Here is a 16,885-nt window from a genome sequence, read left to right as displayed (position 1 = left end):
TCAATGAAAAAATTCTACTATATGAACATCACTCAATCTTTATTAAAATATTTTAATGTATGACACAATTCTATAGACAAAGTACGTTTATTTAACACAATAACTTTAAATTGGTCTAATTATTCTCCCCAGAATACTTTTTACTTTCAGTATTATGTATCAAATGCGGGTAGACCTTTTTCTGCCTAATTCGTGATTTTAATACAATATGTTGGTAGTCTACACTTTGCGTTCCGAAAAAAACATTTTCAGGTTTTATTTCTTCAATTTTTTTGTATGCAAAGTACAGGATTAATTGTCTGTAGACTTTGGACAGTTATTATTAAAAATTCTTAGTAATTTTCAATATAGAGTTTAACTTGTCTCTAGTTAGTGTATATATATTATTAGGAAAGTATTTAAATTAGGGATGGGTTTGCCGATATATCGGTATCGGCGATATTTTGATTGCCGATACAACGATACTTTGCAAATTTCGCGCTTTAAAAAAAGTAATGTAAACGCGCATCTTGTTTGATCCGGGGCGTGGGAAACGAGGCACGGACTATCTATGCCCCTCACACCCGCTTAGTCTCCGCGTATTCCATTTCGCTAGACACTTTAGTTGGTTTTTAACTGATATCGCGCGTAGTATTTTTTCAATACCAAATTAAATAAAATACAGAATTACAAAAATCTTATCAATGTTAATTTTAATTATGAACAGTTATTTATTTTATTTTAATTTAACTATTACTCTTAATTCTTAATTTTATTTACTAAACCTTTAATCTTATTCAAAGTTTGTGACTGTTTATATTTTATAATAAAAAAAAAATTAAAAACTTTAATCAAACTTGATATATTTTACCTTAATTTAATTTGAATTCAATAAGCATTAGTATCGGTAACCGTATCGGAATCGGCGATATTTCTATAAGAGTATCGGTATCGTATCGGCAAAAAGGCGTATCGATGCATCCCTAATGTTTAAATTTTAAATGTTTAAGTTTGTTTCTATTTGATTTCTATGCCCTGTTTAGAGCGAACATCTAATACCTTATTCTATAAGCTCACATGATAACAATTAAATAAATTAGCTTCCTAATTTAACACTAAATAGTCCATGTATTTTGGACGAAATCCTATAATGCATATTCTTTATTAATAATAATTACTATCTCACATAATTCATATAACGAACGCACTATTGTGTCTCTGTTATATTTAAGGTACAGTATGTAGCCATACTCAGAGTTAACTGTTTATTGAGTCGTTAATTAATCAGGCCTTACCTTTTTTATATATATATTATATACGGTTCGACAGTGTACTAAAAAAATTGCTTATATATATTATATACTATATGTTCAAGGCAATCACGAATTACACATCGTCAAACAATCCTTTGGGAGGAATAGTTAATCTGTCCCGCCTTCTTTCTTCAGTTCTGACAGTTGGCAGAGTACTTTCGCCGAATCGTCTGTCAATGTCATCTTGGCGGTTGTATGGCAACTCTGCGCGTTGGTATGAGTGGATGTCTGTCCGTTCTGGTGAGGCGTAGTGGTCCGAACCAATATCGTGAAGAAGCCCGGTGCGGGCTGCAAAGTGACATACATGCACAATAACTGGACTAACAGCTTTGCTCTTTTTTTTTTTTCTTTTTTTTTATTGGACAATTCACAACAATTGACCTAGTCCCATGTTAAGCTGGTAAAGCTTGTGTTATGGCCTATGGGTACTAGGCAACGGATATACATACATATTATAGATAGATAGACATATAAATACATATTTAAACACCCAAGACCTAAGCACAACACCAAATGCTCATCACATCGATGTCCTGTCTCAGCCGGGGATCGAACCCGGGACCCATGGATTCGCAGTCAGGGGTACTAACCACTAGACCAATAAGGCATAAGCCGTCAACTTAGTAAGTTTTGATTTTCTTATGGAATCTTACTGTTGGCCTGAAGGACCTTGACAGTTCAAGCTGTTGACGGGCAGAGCTCTGCCAGTAATGGCAAACGTTTAAGGACTACGACTCAACTATGTTATGTGATTGAGTATTAATGATAGCGCGTTTTAAAATATAAAAAGCGCCATCTAGTTTCATGGTGTGAAACTTATATCGATATATTATGCCCGCGACTTGGAGTGAAATACAGTTATGGTAAAGAAAATAGAGGTAATATTAAGTGTGTATATATGTTTATGAGTGTATATCGGTTTTACCTCCATCCGTATCCCTCGGTCTGTAAGCGGTGAACCGTTCGCTATAGTCCCTTCTACGTGTCGTAGATTCTTCAAGGCGTTGACGGCGACGTTTCTCTATAAAAACATTAAATCAGGCCCATTCTGAGTAACTAATCTATGGTTAAATCCAATTTTACTTTTGCGTTCTGTAAATTACTCTTAGGGAGCGTTCAAGTATTACGTCACGCAAATTTTAGAGATTATTAACCCCCCCCCCCCCCATGTAACGCGCCGTAATGTTTTTCTGTACCCAAGTATAGTAAAACGTTTCGTTTCGACCCACCCCCCAAAATTCGTTACGTAATACTTGAACGCTCCCTTAACGGTCAAATATATTATAACTGAAATTGGCACTCAACGACCAAAACCAATATCGATGGAGTTCCATATTCATAGACAATGTTACAAATGTGGAATTTTGTGGTACGTAAACTCGAGTTTGGAATCGTAATTAATATTACAGAATAAGTTTGTTGACATACCTCTCTTAACAAGTTCCCGTCCTTCATCCACCAAGTCCGTGGTAAATTCATCATCTCCAACAAACTGCTGGAATCCACATAACGAAAGCAACCTGCTACCCAGAGAGAAATACGTAGCCAGGCATAGCAATATTACTAACATCGGGAAATAAATATTGAATCCTTCAGCTATAATACGAAGGACGTCCATGTGACCCATTATCTGAAACATTTACAAGTTGTTAATCCGGCTCGAAGGACTTTTTTATAAGGGGTTCACGGTTCGTTTTCAATACACAAGCAAGATAAAACAAGAGTGTGCGGAAAGAAAACCAGCGTGGATGGTATGCGAAATAATATTATTATTTAATTTATTGAATAAAAATTACGTTCTTTAAAATAGCTACTTTGGCCATATTGCCAGGAGAGAACCAGATATACTCGAGATAAGACCAAATTAAGACAATTATAGTCTAATGCCCAGAGACAAGCGGAGGATAGAGCAGTGTGGAGGCAGGAGTTGACGTATCGGTTAGGTATTTAGCCACAACATTCATAAATGAAGATTACGAAGCAGGTGGTAACTATGTACGTCAATATTAACAAGATATAAATTTACTATTTGCGACCTGAAATCCCATGACTGTGCTCTTTCTCCAGACTTAATCGCGAGGCGAAACTGATGAACCAGTGAAAACCTCACATATGATCAGTGTTTAAGGAAAGCATATGTATTTGCTTGCTCGATGGCACAGAGCGCCCCACGCTTTTTCACAATAATACCAGTATTTTTTGTTCATTACCATTTTCAGCCTAAATTAGGCATTATTTTTCACTTTTTAGTTTGATGTGCTTTAAAAGCGTGTTTTTTAGTTTTTTTAAACTATTATTTATTTTTTAGTTAATTTTTTTTTTATTTCTTTCATTTTTTTTCGGATTATTGCATTGTCATCGATCTTTGACAGGTGCGCAAAGTTTGAATTAAATCTGTCCGTTAAAAGTGGGTCAAAATCGAGTCCGAAAGAGTCGGTTACATACATACATACAGGTGAAGCTAATATAAAGCGTGTAAAAAGAGATAGCTCTGAACAACTAAAGAGAAAACGTTTTTTTATTGGACACTAGGCAAAAGAGCTGGCATTCACTGAATAAAGCGATAACCGCCGCCTGACATCTGCAATGCTGGGGGTTTGCGGGTGTGATGCCGACCTTTCAGGGAATGGTACGCTCTTGAGAGGAAAGATTTTTAATGTCAAACTTACAAATAAAAAAATAATTTTTGTTTATGAAAACTGTACCTGTGTATAATAAGTCTCCATAATCCTCTGAGTAATAATATGCGAGTCAAGATGTATCAGTCCAAGGAAGTTAAGACACATAGCTGGTGTGAGACGACACACCATCATTCCGGAGAATATCAGACTGTACTCATTGGTCTGGTGGTGAGGAGCCAAGTAGTATAGGTTCAGAACCCGGATCTTCAGTACCGTGGAGTAGGCACAGTAGAATATGTAGCATATAATTAGGGTTGATATTGTCTGAAATTTTTGAAGTGAAACTTCTTTATCGGGGTTGGAAAAAAATTTAGTGTAACATTTTTGCGTTACGCGTCACATTTTTCCGTTACGCGCCATGTTGCTTTTTGAAGTCAAACTTCTTTATCGGCGTTAAAATATGACATATAGTATGTTTTTGACTTTGAAGTTTGACAACGGATTACATTTTCTACTTGAAATTTGCTAATCGCAATTTGCAGCAATTAATTTGTAAATTGTATGCTAGGCAGTGTATCAAAATTTACTGTGTTCAAAGAAATAGTTTCGGACCTCTAAACTTAAAACAAACCAATTATGGCTCTGCGTACAACAAAGGTTTTATATAAGTTTCACTTCTTACGTGTGTACACCTAGTACACGCACACATTTTATTTCTGTCTTTAGAGCTAATGGCATCAAATTTGCCTGACTTGGAATTAACTGGCTAATTTTAGCAATTTTCCTTCATTGGTAACATTAAATTTCTCTGTGGGTTGTTGCCAACAAACATTAGGGAATATTTTGTCATTTATGTCCGGGTAAAAAAAATACTAGTCACAATTAGTACCAAGTCGTAAATATTTCTAAGTAGTTTTATCTATACAGATGTAAGTTTGTAATGAAGAAAAAATATAATACAAGAATTAACAAGATAAGATACAAAACAATAAAAATAAAAGATATCTCAGATTAAGATAAAATAAACAAATATTAAAAAAATTTACTAGATTTGAATATGGTTAAATAAAAATAGTCTCACCACAATAGCGATATAGTTGAATTTCTTTCCAGCCGCAGATACGATGTTAGCGAAAATAGACAGAACGGGTTCCTTATTGAAGAACGTCACTTCAGACCATACCACCATTATTGACAATATTCCCGTCACCACGGCCATCGTCTTCAAGAAGTATTGCTTTAGAAAGCACTCCCAGTACCATTCTGTGTAACATACGTTAAGGTTAAATTAAAAATCGGTTGTCTGTAAAGTCGGTTTACTGACGATAGTTGAACGTGACAACGTCATAAAAAAATATTGATGGGATGGTTGCATTTTTCAAAAAAAAAAATTTTTTTTGTTTGATAGGTATTTTGTATGGATATAGAGAAGGAGATAAATGGAAATCACAATTGAATTGATCAAGTTACATTTATTTGTACGCATAAATACAATTATGTCAATTTTAAATGGAACGCCTCAGAGCGAGGTAACGCCGCATGAGTCATGTTTTTTCGTGCGTGCCGCCGGCTCCATCGAATTATAAGACGTTGTCACGTCAAAATGGTCGCTTCTATAATAAGATTTGTAGAATTCAAACTAAAGATACACTATTCTTTTTACCCAAATACAATTTGACTAATTTTTGTATTTAATTATATAAAAATTGCTGAAAAGACTATCATTATTATTCTGAAAGTACATTAGTATCAAGCTTTTCCAATAAATCAATGATGATATTACACATATACGTGTAATATCCGAATGATATGGGGGCGTCCATAAATTACGTGAGGTGTTTAAGGGGGGGAGGGGGTCGAGTAAAATCTCATTTAATCTTACGTTGGAGAGAGGGAGGGTCTCAGCAAATATCAAGCAATTTTTTTTCTGATTGAAAAAAAAAATTATGAAAACGGTTGACCCTAAAGGCCATCTCTGCAACTTTCCGCTAACTCCATACCTAAACGCTCAACATTTCACTTATTTTGTTTTTGAGCTCTTCGAGCTCAATAGTACGAATTCTGTGTTATTTTGAGTTCTCCGAGTTCAAAAAGATAGCTTCTTACGCGTTTACGTAAGAAACCCACATTTTGAAAAATCTCACGTGAGATTGGGGGATGGGGGAGGGGGTTGAATAAAATCTCACGACATCTCACCAGGGGGGGAGGGAGGTACAGAAAATTAAAAAAAACACCTCACGTAATTTATGGACGCCCCCTATCAACGACGATCAGTGATCCTTCGAATTAGTTTGCGCGTCAGTTCACCTAAAGGACAAATGTTTATTCTTATGTTGTGCGTTGTATTTACCGCCGATTAACGTGTTATACAGAATATATGTTATTATTCCGAATAATTGAATTGTTGTGTGTTAAATATAAAAATGTATTATTATTAGGGGATTTTAACTTAAATTCAAGTAGTGTAAATGTTAAACAATATAATCGTCGTTCTGTGAATTCACCCAAGTAAGCCGGTTTATTTGTTTTGGGAGACAGTTGGATTTAGTTTTGTGCTCGTCGGGTTGTGTCTTTATGAAGCGGACGATTAATTGGTACCGGTGGATTCATATCACCCACCGCTGTTCGTGGAGGCACAACTCTCATTAGACCGCATCACACTGTCTGCACTGCCCACAAGGAAGCCGTAAGTGAAAATAGACCAAAATGGAATTTTTATAAAGCTAATTTTGATACTTTATATTCCTCAATAGCATTAGCCGATTGGAGTGATGATTTTGATATGCGTGACCCAGACCCTTAAATGCTTTTTATAGTATTTTTAATGAGGTCATTAATAATTGTGTTCCTAGAAAACGGTTAAAGCCTATGGTATGGTAATTATCGTAAATATTGCTATCCTGAATGGTATACTAGGGAAATTATAAGTGCAAAAACTAAAAGCAAAATTACACAAAAAATATAAATGTACTAATTCTTCGAACGAGTACCGTTGTAGCATACACATGTATAACACATAAATTTCATATTTTTATCACCCTTGATGGGCTCTGGAGGGGAGTGATGTAGCATACACATGTATAACACATAAATTTCATATTTTTATCACCCTTGATGGGCTCTGGAGGGGAGTGATGTAGCATACACATGTATAACACATAAATTTCATATTTTTATCGACATTTTACATCGATATCATAATATCGTCACTCGCACAGAACTACATAAAAACTGGTCTTGCGGGATTCGCGCGTGAATGTGTGCGTGTACGCAGGTAACCAGTGGTACGTAGCCAGTGCGCTTAGTGGCTTGGTATTTGACGCACATATGTTTATTTCTTTATACTATTATATTAAGTGAATATTGTAACCAAACATGAAATTAAATTAATTCACTTTAAAATGGTGGTTAATTCATTTACCCCATACCGTGATCTTTTTCACTCCAAAACTATTACATTTTTTTGCTAATTATCTGAGAGATCGCCAGCAGTATGTAGAGTACAAAGGGTGTCAGTCGGAACCATACTGCACTAAATCAGGCCTGAGTCAGGGCAGCAATCTAGGGCCATTGCAGTTTGCAATAATGGTGAACGATTTACCAGAAGTAAGACATGCTAGATGCCTTCTTTTTGCGGACGATCTAAAATTATCTGTCAATCCAAGAGGTGGACGACTGTGAACGCTTGCAAGGAGATATAGATAGAGTAACTCGTCTGTTTGGGCTCCGCAAGAAGCTAATCCCTACTTTCCTTTAGTGTACCCAACAATATTTGTCTTAGGGATGGTGGGGTACAATAAATTGGAAACAAGACAAAACTTACAGTTGGCCTACTACGTACTGAAAGTCTTTATTGCTACGAACCCAAAAGTAAAGATAAAGTTCGAGGTATTCGCTTTACGAGCCCTGAAGATGCGGTGAAAGCTTACGAAAATGCCATAGAAGAGATCCCTAAAAGAATGGGCCCACTGCTTTTTTCAATGGTTCCATCGAATGCGACTTTGTGTTGAGAGGAACGGAGATTATTTCGAAAAACAATAAAAGTATTGGCAACTTTCTACATTAAGCCGTTTTTCATTTTCTAAACATTTTCAGTGTTACCTAGGTAAAACATACCAACTAATGGAGGATAGAAGATCCTTTGAACCTTTGGTCGGGCCATCTGAAAAGTATGCTGGAAGCGATGGTCGGGTGATCTGCAGTTGGCAGCGATGTCTTCCAAATGGTAGGTTCTCTCAAGCATTATGGTGTATTGGGTTTCAGTGCGCTGGAGTACGTGCAGAGCCTTTATAGTCTGTAAATAATATACCAGTAAAAATTAAATGGGGTTGCATAAGGAAATCCCATAAAACTTACTGGATTATTTTTTTGCATGACTTTTTATAAGTCAAAATATATTTTTCTATTCGTTTATATCTTTATTTAGTGTGAGTGCATGTTAGTCTTAAGTGCAAAACACACTTGTCAGTATCAAGAACAGAACAGAACAGTGTCTTCCCTTTAATAGAGACTGTAGTGTGTTATTGGACATTCTTATGTTAAATATCCTTTTAAGTTAATTAAATTAGAAATTACTTTAATATTAGTCTTAAGTTAGGCTAGAGCGTAATATTAAATTGTTTTTCTGTGCAGACAATTTAAAAAACAAAAAAAAAATCATTTACTCAAATAAGAAATCAAATACTAAAAAATACTTTTTTTTATTCTTAAAAAATTATCTTACATTCGCAAAAAAATCATAGAACTCGTGTTTTCAACTCAACTTTTTAATTAGGAATTTTAATTTCTCCTATAAAACATATTAAGTGCAAGTGTTACTGTAAATACTCACTACAGGCTTTATCATTCAAAAGGGGGCGTCCATAAATTACGTGAGGTGTTTTTTTAAATTTTCTGACCCTCCCTCCCCCCTTGGTGAGATGTCGTGAGATTTTATTCAACCCCCTCCCCCTCCCCCTAATCTCACGTGAGATTTTTCAAAATGTGGGTTTCTTACGTAAACGCGTCGGATTGTTATTATAAAAAGAAAAAAAAATTGCTTCGTGCTTTTATTTACGACTAGTTAAGACTAGTAATCAATATGACATGGAACCAACATGTCCATATGATTTTCAGTAAAATCATCTGTGATCTAGCCACTCTAAACCATTGGTACTTGCACACAGTAACTCATTAGCTCGTCTTGTGACAATCCGTGAAGGTCGCACTGCGGAACATACGCGCTTGCTTAGCTGGTGCAATGTGGGCTGATCGCCTGTGCTCTGCAGCTAGATGCAAAGTAAATACCGCATGTAGTGCAGCATATTTTCTCTAAATCATCACGTATACTTGGTCAATAGAGATCATAAGGCGTGCTGATGAAGGCATTCAGCGGTTGAATCGGTAGGCAGTGGCGTATTAGAAATGGAACAAATGACTTTCCGTCATGCTCTTTAAAGTCCGGAATTTTTTTTTTTAAAAGAAACGGTCATTTATTCAAAAGTTATTGTGGTTTGAAAATTCACAAAATAGTGCATAAAGAGAAATATCTCTTTGAGCTCGGAGAACTCAAAATAACACAGAAATCGTACTTTTGAGCTCGAAGAGCTCAAAAACAATATAAGTGAAATGTTGAGCGTTTAGGTATGGAGTTAGCGGGAAGTTGCAGAGATGGCCTTTAGGGTCAACCGTTTTCCTAATTTTTTTTTCAATCAGAAAAAAAAATGCGTGATTTTTGCCAAGACCCCCCCTCTCTCCAACGTAAGATTAAATGAGATTTGGCTTGACCCCCTCCCCCCCTTAAACACCTCACGTAATTTATGGACGCCCCCAAACGTTAATAAAGAAGCAAGAAATGGTAATTTATGTCAATACAATTATATAATTAATGACCTTTTTATGTAAATTAATAAGGCTTTTCAAAGATGGCGGTGGTGTCCGTTCGGGAGGCGCCCTAGATCCCAGTTTATCTCTTAGTTGTACAGGTAGCTTTTGGACGATTGTTTCAACATGACGGTACAAAGGGTGTCCTGAATCAACGGCTGCTGTTATACAATTTAAACTCTGAAAAAATTAATATAAATTTTATTTTATATCTCTTAACTTGCTTAGTAGTTAACTTAACAAAACTCATGAATATAAAACAATTATTTCAATACAATACCAGCTTATTAATCTCTAAAATTCTAAATCACTATATACACATTACTTTCACTAAAATAAATCAAATTCAGAAGCTCAGTTCACGACGCCCTCACAATAACGGTAAAAAAAACATTGAGCGTTGGGGGAGTGCTGCGGTATAATAGACTTCCACAAAATATAAAAAGTGCAGACAGCCTGGCAATATTTAAACTAAGACTAAAAGACCATCTCTTAAGTGATCCCAGTTATCTACGTAAATGAAAGTCCACCCAAGTTCTACTTCGCTAATTCATCCTAGAAGCTCTTCAATGACCCACGACCTGATAAATTGTATCTTTAGTATATAAGTTCTCATGTAAGTGACTATTGTCTGTTATGAAAATAAATGTCTTTAAACCTAACTTAATCAAGGGCAATGTCTTATCTTATCAACCATTTAAATATACAAGATAACCTTTATTTAGTACCTAACAGGATCAGCTGCTATAGCAGCTAACTAATACTTTTGCTATCTCAAAAACCAATTTTAAAATATGGCCAAATATTTTTATTAAAATTCAAAATATATATTATTGATGTAGCACGTCATTCAATTGTATACACAAAATTAAAGCTCACAATTGAGTTTGAAGTTAGCAATTTAAAAAAAATGGGAGGAACAGTGCATTTACATTACATGATTATAGTAATAGCTTGTCTTGAAAATTATCACTGTTGTTATCTCAACACAGAGTACACAGTACATATTATGTATACCTGAAAGTAATGTAAATAAAACTTACCTCTAAAATATCGTCAATTGTTTCTTCAGCCTCAAATTTATCAGTACTCAGTTTTGCAATCTTGAAATAGCAGTATGTCAATGTATAATTTTTCTTTGAGTTATTCCATAAGTTTCTTGGCACTTCCACTAGTGCATAACCAAGCAGTAAGATCAATAGGAATAATCCCCATGTATTACTGGCAGATGATGCAATTGCTTTAATTTTAAACCGATCCAATGTAACTCCAGATGTAAATGCCAGATAAATGAGTAGTATACCACATATAAACAAATAAGACCCATAGTATATTGCATTATCAACTAAAGCCGACTTTAGTTTGCCTTTGACAGTGAAATCACCTGCCTTACTATATGATTGCATCATGGGCATTATTAACCTGCAAGAAATAAAATATAGACCCCTTTTGTAAAATATTTTATGGTAGTAAAAGATACCTCTCATAGTTGATTAAGTTTATAGACAATAATCATTTGTGTGTATTAATTAATCACATAAAAAAATAAATACCAAGTCAAGCATTGTGATGTCCAGTACACTACTCTCCACAAATTTGGAAAAACTTCATCTGGCCAGGATATTGGGCATTGAGGTGCCGGTGCTGCAGTGGTAGAACTCAAACTCAAAGTGGTTGCATCAAGCGGAGTTGATGTATTTAAACATTGATGAGTTCTATACACAGTCTGTAAATAGTACAGCATCATTTTAGTAAAAATAAATGAAATTATAAAAACTATGAATTAAAATAAGGAGTATGTAGTAGTACTACTTTAAAACAGGTTTTGTCGGAAATTTCCAGTATCAATTATTTGAAACATTAACATACCCAGGCTATGTCCAGTGGCAAAATAAACATGATCAAAAATGAGAAATACCATGCTGTCAGCACAGACACAGTCACAATTATGTGATTCCTATAACAGTCTCCATATCTGTATAGCAAGGTTGCTGCAAGGATCAGCGCAGAAATAATTTCAATGATAAATAGTGTGTAATACATGTTGTTCGATGTGTACTATACAAATTATTTCACTCTTTCTTGCTTGCTGTTTTCTGAGATTCTTTCCAAGCCCGAACAGCTTCACTTTGAAGTTCTTCAAAACGTATTTGAGTAGTGCTCTTCAATGGTAATAATATTGGAGGATCAATTTCATATTCTTTTGGACATTCTTCATAGAAAAGAATTCCACTGTCTGGCAGAATAGGATCAAAAGTAATTGTTGAAGTATTTTCGTTAGATTTCCTTTCCGACATTTTATAAAACAAGCCTTTGTTTGTCAATCATTGTTCGGCGTTATAAATGTGTTTTTTTACAATAAAACAAAGCAATAAGCCTATATAATTAAAAATTTACAAATCCCAATTTACAAGATCAAAGATAATACGATTTACTTTTATAATTTGATGGTCAAAGTCAATGACAGACGACAGCTGTCAGTCAATAGTTGAAATTGAAACGAGTACTGAAAATGAATATGACAATTAAAATCTACGTTTCTGTAAAATGAGAGAAAATTTTCTTTTTTGGGAATTGAAATTTTATTCAAAGTCCAGCTACCAGAGTGATAATAGATGGTACAGAAATACCCATATCAAAATCAAAAAAACCCTACAGCGCAACAACCAACATTTAGTACCTACAAATTCTTATAAATATATTTATTAAGTAGGGCCTTAAAATATTCCACATAAAATTTGTTCAATACTTTTAACATATTATGATTGATAAAATTCTTCATTCCTATCCTCATAAAAAATTTCACAATGAATTTTGAAAAAATATCCAATGTGATTACTTCGTGACAAGATCTGCCTTTCTTCCTTTTAATGAACCGCCCGGGTCTTCAACTCTACTTTTAATTATGGAACAGTCCATAATTAAAAGTAGTAGCAGTTTTCACTTGTAAACACCTTTTAAGATTTACTAAATCGTACCTAATGGTGCGCTTAAGGTGCGCTTACACGAGGGCAATAATTGCTCTGCAACACGAATGGACCTATCTGGAGCAATTAATGGAGCAATTACAATAAATTCAATAAATTTCAATAAATTATTTCGGCGATATTGTTTCTAATTGCTCCAGATATTTCATATCGCTCAATGTCGCAGATACGAATTGACGAATATCCAATGGACTTGGAAATTCCTAGCAATTTTTGTATATGTCTCATTCGCACTTGTTTGTTTTGCGGCTTGCCGTCTTGCTTCCGCGGGGACAGCGAGAGGTCTAAATAATAATAATTTCTAATTACTTTATTCAAAAGTGATTCAAAGTATGTTCGTGACATTCTAGTAAAGTTTTTCAATAATATATTATCTAATTCTTGAAAAAAAAACAATTAAATTAAAGAATTAAAGAAAAATTAAAAAAATAATAAATTAAAAATTTAATTAATTAATTATTTTTTTCTTTAATAATTGTTTAATTTTATTTTCACAATGAAAATTGCGGCCTCTTTGCCAAAAACGATCGCACCCAGATTTGACGCACCAGACGCCTTTTCCTTTTCTTTCTTTTTTGTTTTTGATTAATAATAAAAAAAGCGCCGCAGCAAGAAGAATGTCGTCCATAGCGAGCGAATACTGAAATGCTCGTGTAGGACAGTATTGCCTAGTTGATGAAGTTGTGCCATATCGCTCAATATTGTATTGCGCAGTAGGTATTGATGCTTGTTGCCGTTGCCGTAAATTGCTTGATGTAGTCGTGACGTCATAATTGACGAGTATTGACTGGAATTGAGCAATTTTAATTGCCCGTGTAAGCGCACCTTAAGATGTACGTAAAAATTGCTGAAAACTGACAGCGTATTGTTATGGGTCAAGCGATGATAGCGACATCTGCAATTAGCTTTGCGTTTTCTCCTCCATGCGAGCATTGCCGCAAGTGCGTACAAATTTAGTATGGGAAGTATCATTTACGCACGCCTCATTACTATTGCATGTGAAACTGATATATTTTGTTGCACACTGGCTGCAAAAAGTAGATGTCAGAGTGAAAGACATATTTTATCTACTTTAAATACCAGAAGAAGTGTTTAATTCAATTTATTACTACCGAATGTGCATTTGAAATAAATTACCAATTTTTATTGTAGTTGTGGTTTACTGTTTTTAAACTTATTTGAGGAATATCATGTACGTAAGGTACATGGTGTAAGGTATTTTAGAAACCTCATAGAATATGAGAAACTTATCCTGTAAAGGTAAAAATAAAAAAACATTATATGGTATAACTCTTATTTTACAGACACTACATGAAAATTTTATCAATACTGTTATTACATGCGCAAATATACCACGTACATATAAGTCGACAATATATTATCGGCAGTATAGACGTGAATTATTATTTAAATAATCATGAAGCGTTGTTATTAAGTCTAAAAAAATCGAATACAGCGATCGTTTTTAAATTGATCACTTGGAAGACTTTAGATTTCTATAGAAAAGAATTTTCTTCGTAAATACCTTAAATTCGCCGTTTTTCTTAAAACTATTTAATGGAACTCGTTAAGGTATAAACTGCCTTTAAGTAGGCATTATAAGTAGAATTACTTTAAAGCACCATAACATTTACTAACAAAAAAGAAAAAAGATTTTGAGCTGTAGTTGATAAAAATATTCTAATTTATGTACAATAAAACCTAAGGGTAACTTATTAGAAATATTGAATGGTTTGATGAATATTATAGATATTTGATATTCAATTAAGAAATTCAATAAAAGGTTCACCACTGCAAAAAGTTGTTTACATTCTCAAAGATAATTGTGAAATAATGTATAGAAAATAACTTACACACAATAAATAATTTTCTTACATTATTTCTTTATGGTAATATACTTAATGGATAATTTTTGATGTTGGTAACTCAATCAAATTATAAAATATCCTAAGTATTACATGACTCAGCTTATTTTGTATTTAATGTCTAAATCCTACCTCCCTTATTCACCTTAATTTTTCCTTTCATGTACAAATTTAATTATTAACTATACACGTTTTAAGTACTATTTACAATATATAATTGGTATCTTAGTAATTGCACTTTAACCAAAAATGTACCAAGATTTAGCCAGACTTTTAATATAACGTAAATAAAATTGGACAATTTTATAAACCTGTGAACTTATCGTACGAATTAATAACATCAGTTAAATTCAATTGTTTAAATTTCACATCCTTAGAACGAACGCAACGCAAAAAACATCTGATAGGTCAAACTCTGATTCATGACCTTTTAAGGGTGAATGACCCCAAGCGCAGTGTCAAACTATATTCGCCTATTGTCTGCGACGCTTTTCTGTTCACAGAGTATTTGATATCGCTTAAAGCAAACTGTAATTTCCACAATATATAACAAACTTTGTAATATAAAAGCGCAATAATTTTTATTCGATTTTTTTATCTATTCCGTTGTGTGAACCATTTGGTATAGCACCATTGGTTATCGATAGTCCGTTTGTTTTGCTCTCGTTCACTGAACCATTTGCGACAATGGCCTTCTTCACTGGTTTTCCGTATGCTTTGTAGTAGAAGTCGTAGAAGAGATAGTAGAAAAAGATGGAGTTTGGAAGCGTGAAGACAACCGACCAGCGTGGGTATCCGCACTCGTAGAACAGAAGTTGTGAGGAGTGAATGAACGTGATGCAGAATTGAAGCTGTAGAAAATAATTTTTAATTATTCCAATCATAAAACGTATGGTTTTTGAGTTTTATTATGATTTTGTTATCTTATCTAATATATAAAATTCTCGTGTCACAACGTTCGTTCCCATACTCCTCCGAAACGGCTCGAACGATTCTTGTGAACTTTTTATGCATATTCAGTAAGTCTGAGAACTTTCAAACCTCCAAATGTCAAGGGTGGTCGGTCCACCCCTAAATTTTTATTTTTTGTGACCCTTCATTTTCACCCCTCTACGATCACCCCCTATTGTTTATTTGTAAATTAAAATCTAATGACTTGAACTCTGAGGTTTATACAGAGAAAAATTCACAGAAAAACCTACAAAGTTTTCATTCCAGAAAACCGAACAGTCTCTGGGGTAGATAGCAAAAGTTCGCAGGGGCAGCTAGTAATAGATAAAAAAATGTTGAACATCACTTTATCACATTTATTATAGCTTCAGTGTACAGTAGTGAGTCTAATGGTTAAATCTGAGGTTGTGGGTTTGATGCCCGGCTGTACCAATTTTCTTTTTAAATGAACTTGAACGCTGAAATTACTCTGCCCTATGCTCTATTAAGGGGAGACGGTATCAAACCTATGGATATAATACACATACACACATTACCTACTTCTAAGAAAGAAGATAACATAGACATACCATTTGCATCGTCGTAATATATTTCTTCCAGAACAGATATCTCTGGTATTTCGGACCCAGTGCGGCCATCATGTAGTATGAGTACATAATAATATGTACGAAGGAGTTAATAACTCCGATCAATGTCCCATGGCCCCCGGGGTAATATTTCGTAGCTCCCCATGATATCATGGGCATCACTGTGTGATGGTACAAATGGAGGAATGTGATTTGTCTCTCCTTTTTTCGTATTACGAAGAATACCGTGTCTAGTAGTTCAGTCATTTTCGCAAGGAAATAAATGTAGACGCCTCTTGCTACCTGAAAATGTAAACAATTAACATTCAGCGTTCAATTTACAGTAGGCATTAAAATAAAATAAATAAAAATAAAATATTTTTATTATGGAATATAATATGGTAGGGATCCCTATTCATCGGCAAAGAACACAGAGGGTGTAGGCCGAGAGAAAAAGCCGGCGTACAAACTCTCGGTACTCTTTTAAAATAGCAAAGAATCAAACAACACTTATTTTAAAACAAATATCGCAAATTAATTAGAAGTAGCCTGTCTAGCACTAGTCCCAGGCCCTTTTATCAACTAGATAATTGTTAACTTTATAGTAAGCCTTTTTACGCAGCTTTTCTTTAATACATTTCTTAAATTTATTAAAAGGCAGAGATAAAAGAGCCTCTGGGATTTTATTAAAGAAGGGTATCCCTCGGTATCTCTTCTGCAGGATGAAAATAGTTTCGAAAT

At 34.3% G+C, this 16,885-nt stretch overlaps 2 protein-coding genes across 4 annotated transcripts in view; both read right to left on the bottom strand.

Moving 5' to 3' along the window:
- Positions 1 to 719: 719 nt before the first annotated feature.
- Positions 720 to 12,231, bottom strand: LOC125056363 (LMBR1 domain-containing protein 2 homolog). Of its 2 annotated transcripts, none has more exons than XM_047659402.1 (10): positions 11,645 to 12,231; positions 11,329 to 11,501; positions 10,819 to 11,197; positions 9,785 to 9,955; positions 8,030 to 8,207; positions 4,995 to 5,176; positions 3,998 to 4,237; positions 2,721 to 2,922; positions 2,218 to 2,313; positions 720 to 1,529 (listed from the first exon to the last, which is right to left on the bottom strand). In XM_047659402.1, exons 1-10 carry the CDS (start codon positions 11,816 to 11,818, stop codon positions 1,366 to 1,368), a joined length of 1,959 nt encoding a protein of 652 aa, XP_047515358.1. In that variant the 5' UTR covers positions 11,819 to 12,231; the 3' UTR covers positions 720 to 1,365. The 2 variants fall into 2 exon arrangements, with proteins under 2 accessions (XP_047515358.1, XP_047515357.1); XM_047659401.1 differs by having other exon boundaries at positions 720 to 1,580; positions 11,645 to 12,230.
- A 1,811-nt stretch (positions 12,232 to 14,042) lies between these two features.
- LOC125056553 (elongation of very long chain fatty acids protein 7-like) overlaps positions 14,043 to 16,885 on the bottom strand; it is a 34,973-nt gene continuing 32,130 nt past the window's right edge. For both annotated transcript variants that reach the window (XM_047659704.1, XM_047659703.1), the window contains exons 5-6: positions 16,148 to 16,447; positions 14,043 to 15,478 (exon numbers count right to left, since the gene is read on the bottom strand). In XM_047659704.1, the coding sequence (XP_047515660.1) occupies positions 15,209 to 15,478; positions 16,148 to 16,447 (570 nt within the window). In that variant the 3' untranslated portion in view covers positions 14,043 to 15,208. The remainder of the gene's footprint in view (positions 15,479 to 16,147; positions 16,448 to 16,885) is intronic.

The sequence above is a fragment of the Pieris napi genome, chromosome 15 (genome assembly GCF_905475465.1).
Source record: "Pieris napi chromosome 15, ilPieNapi1.2, whole genome shotgun sequence".
Lineage (NCBI taxonomy): Eukaryota > Metazoa > Arthropoda > Insecta > Lepidoptera > Pieridae > Pieris > Pieris napi.
This window is presented reverse-complemented; position numbering and strand designations above follow the sequence as displayed.

Coding starts and splice junctions, on each gene's coding strand:
- LOC125056363 (XM_047659401.1), bottom strand. CDS start 11,818: ATGTATTACACACTATTTATCATTGAAATTATTTCTGCGCTGATCCTT. Junction 11,198..11,328: donor ACATCACAATGCTTGACTTG/GTATTTATTTTT, acceptor TATTTCTTGCAG/GTTAATAATGCCCATGATGC. Junction 9,956..10,818: donor CAATTGACGATATTTTAGAG/GTAAGTTTTATT, acceptor TAATTTTTTCAG/AGTTTAAATTGTATAACAGC.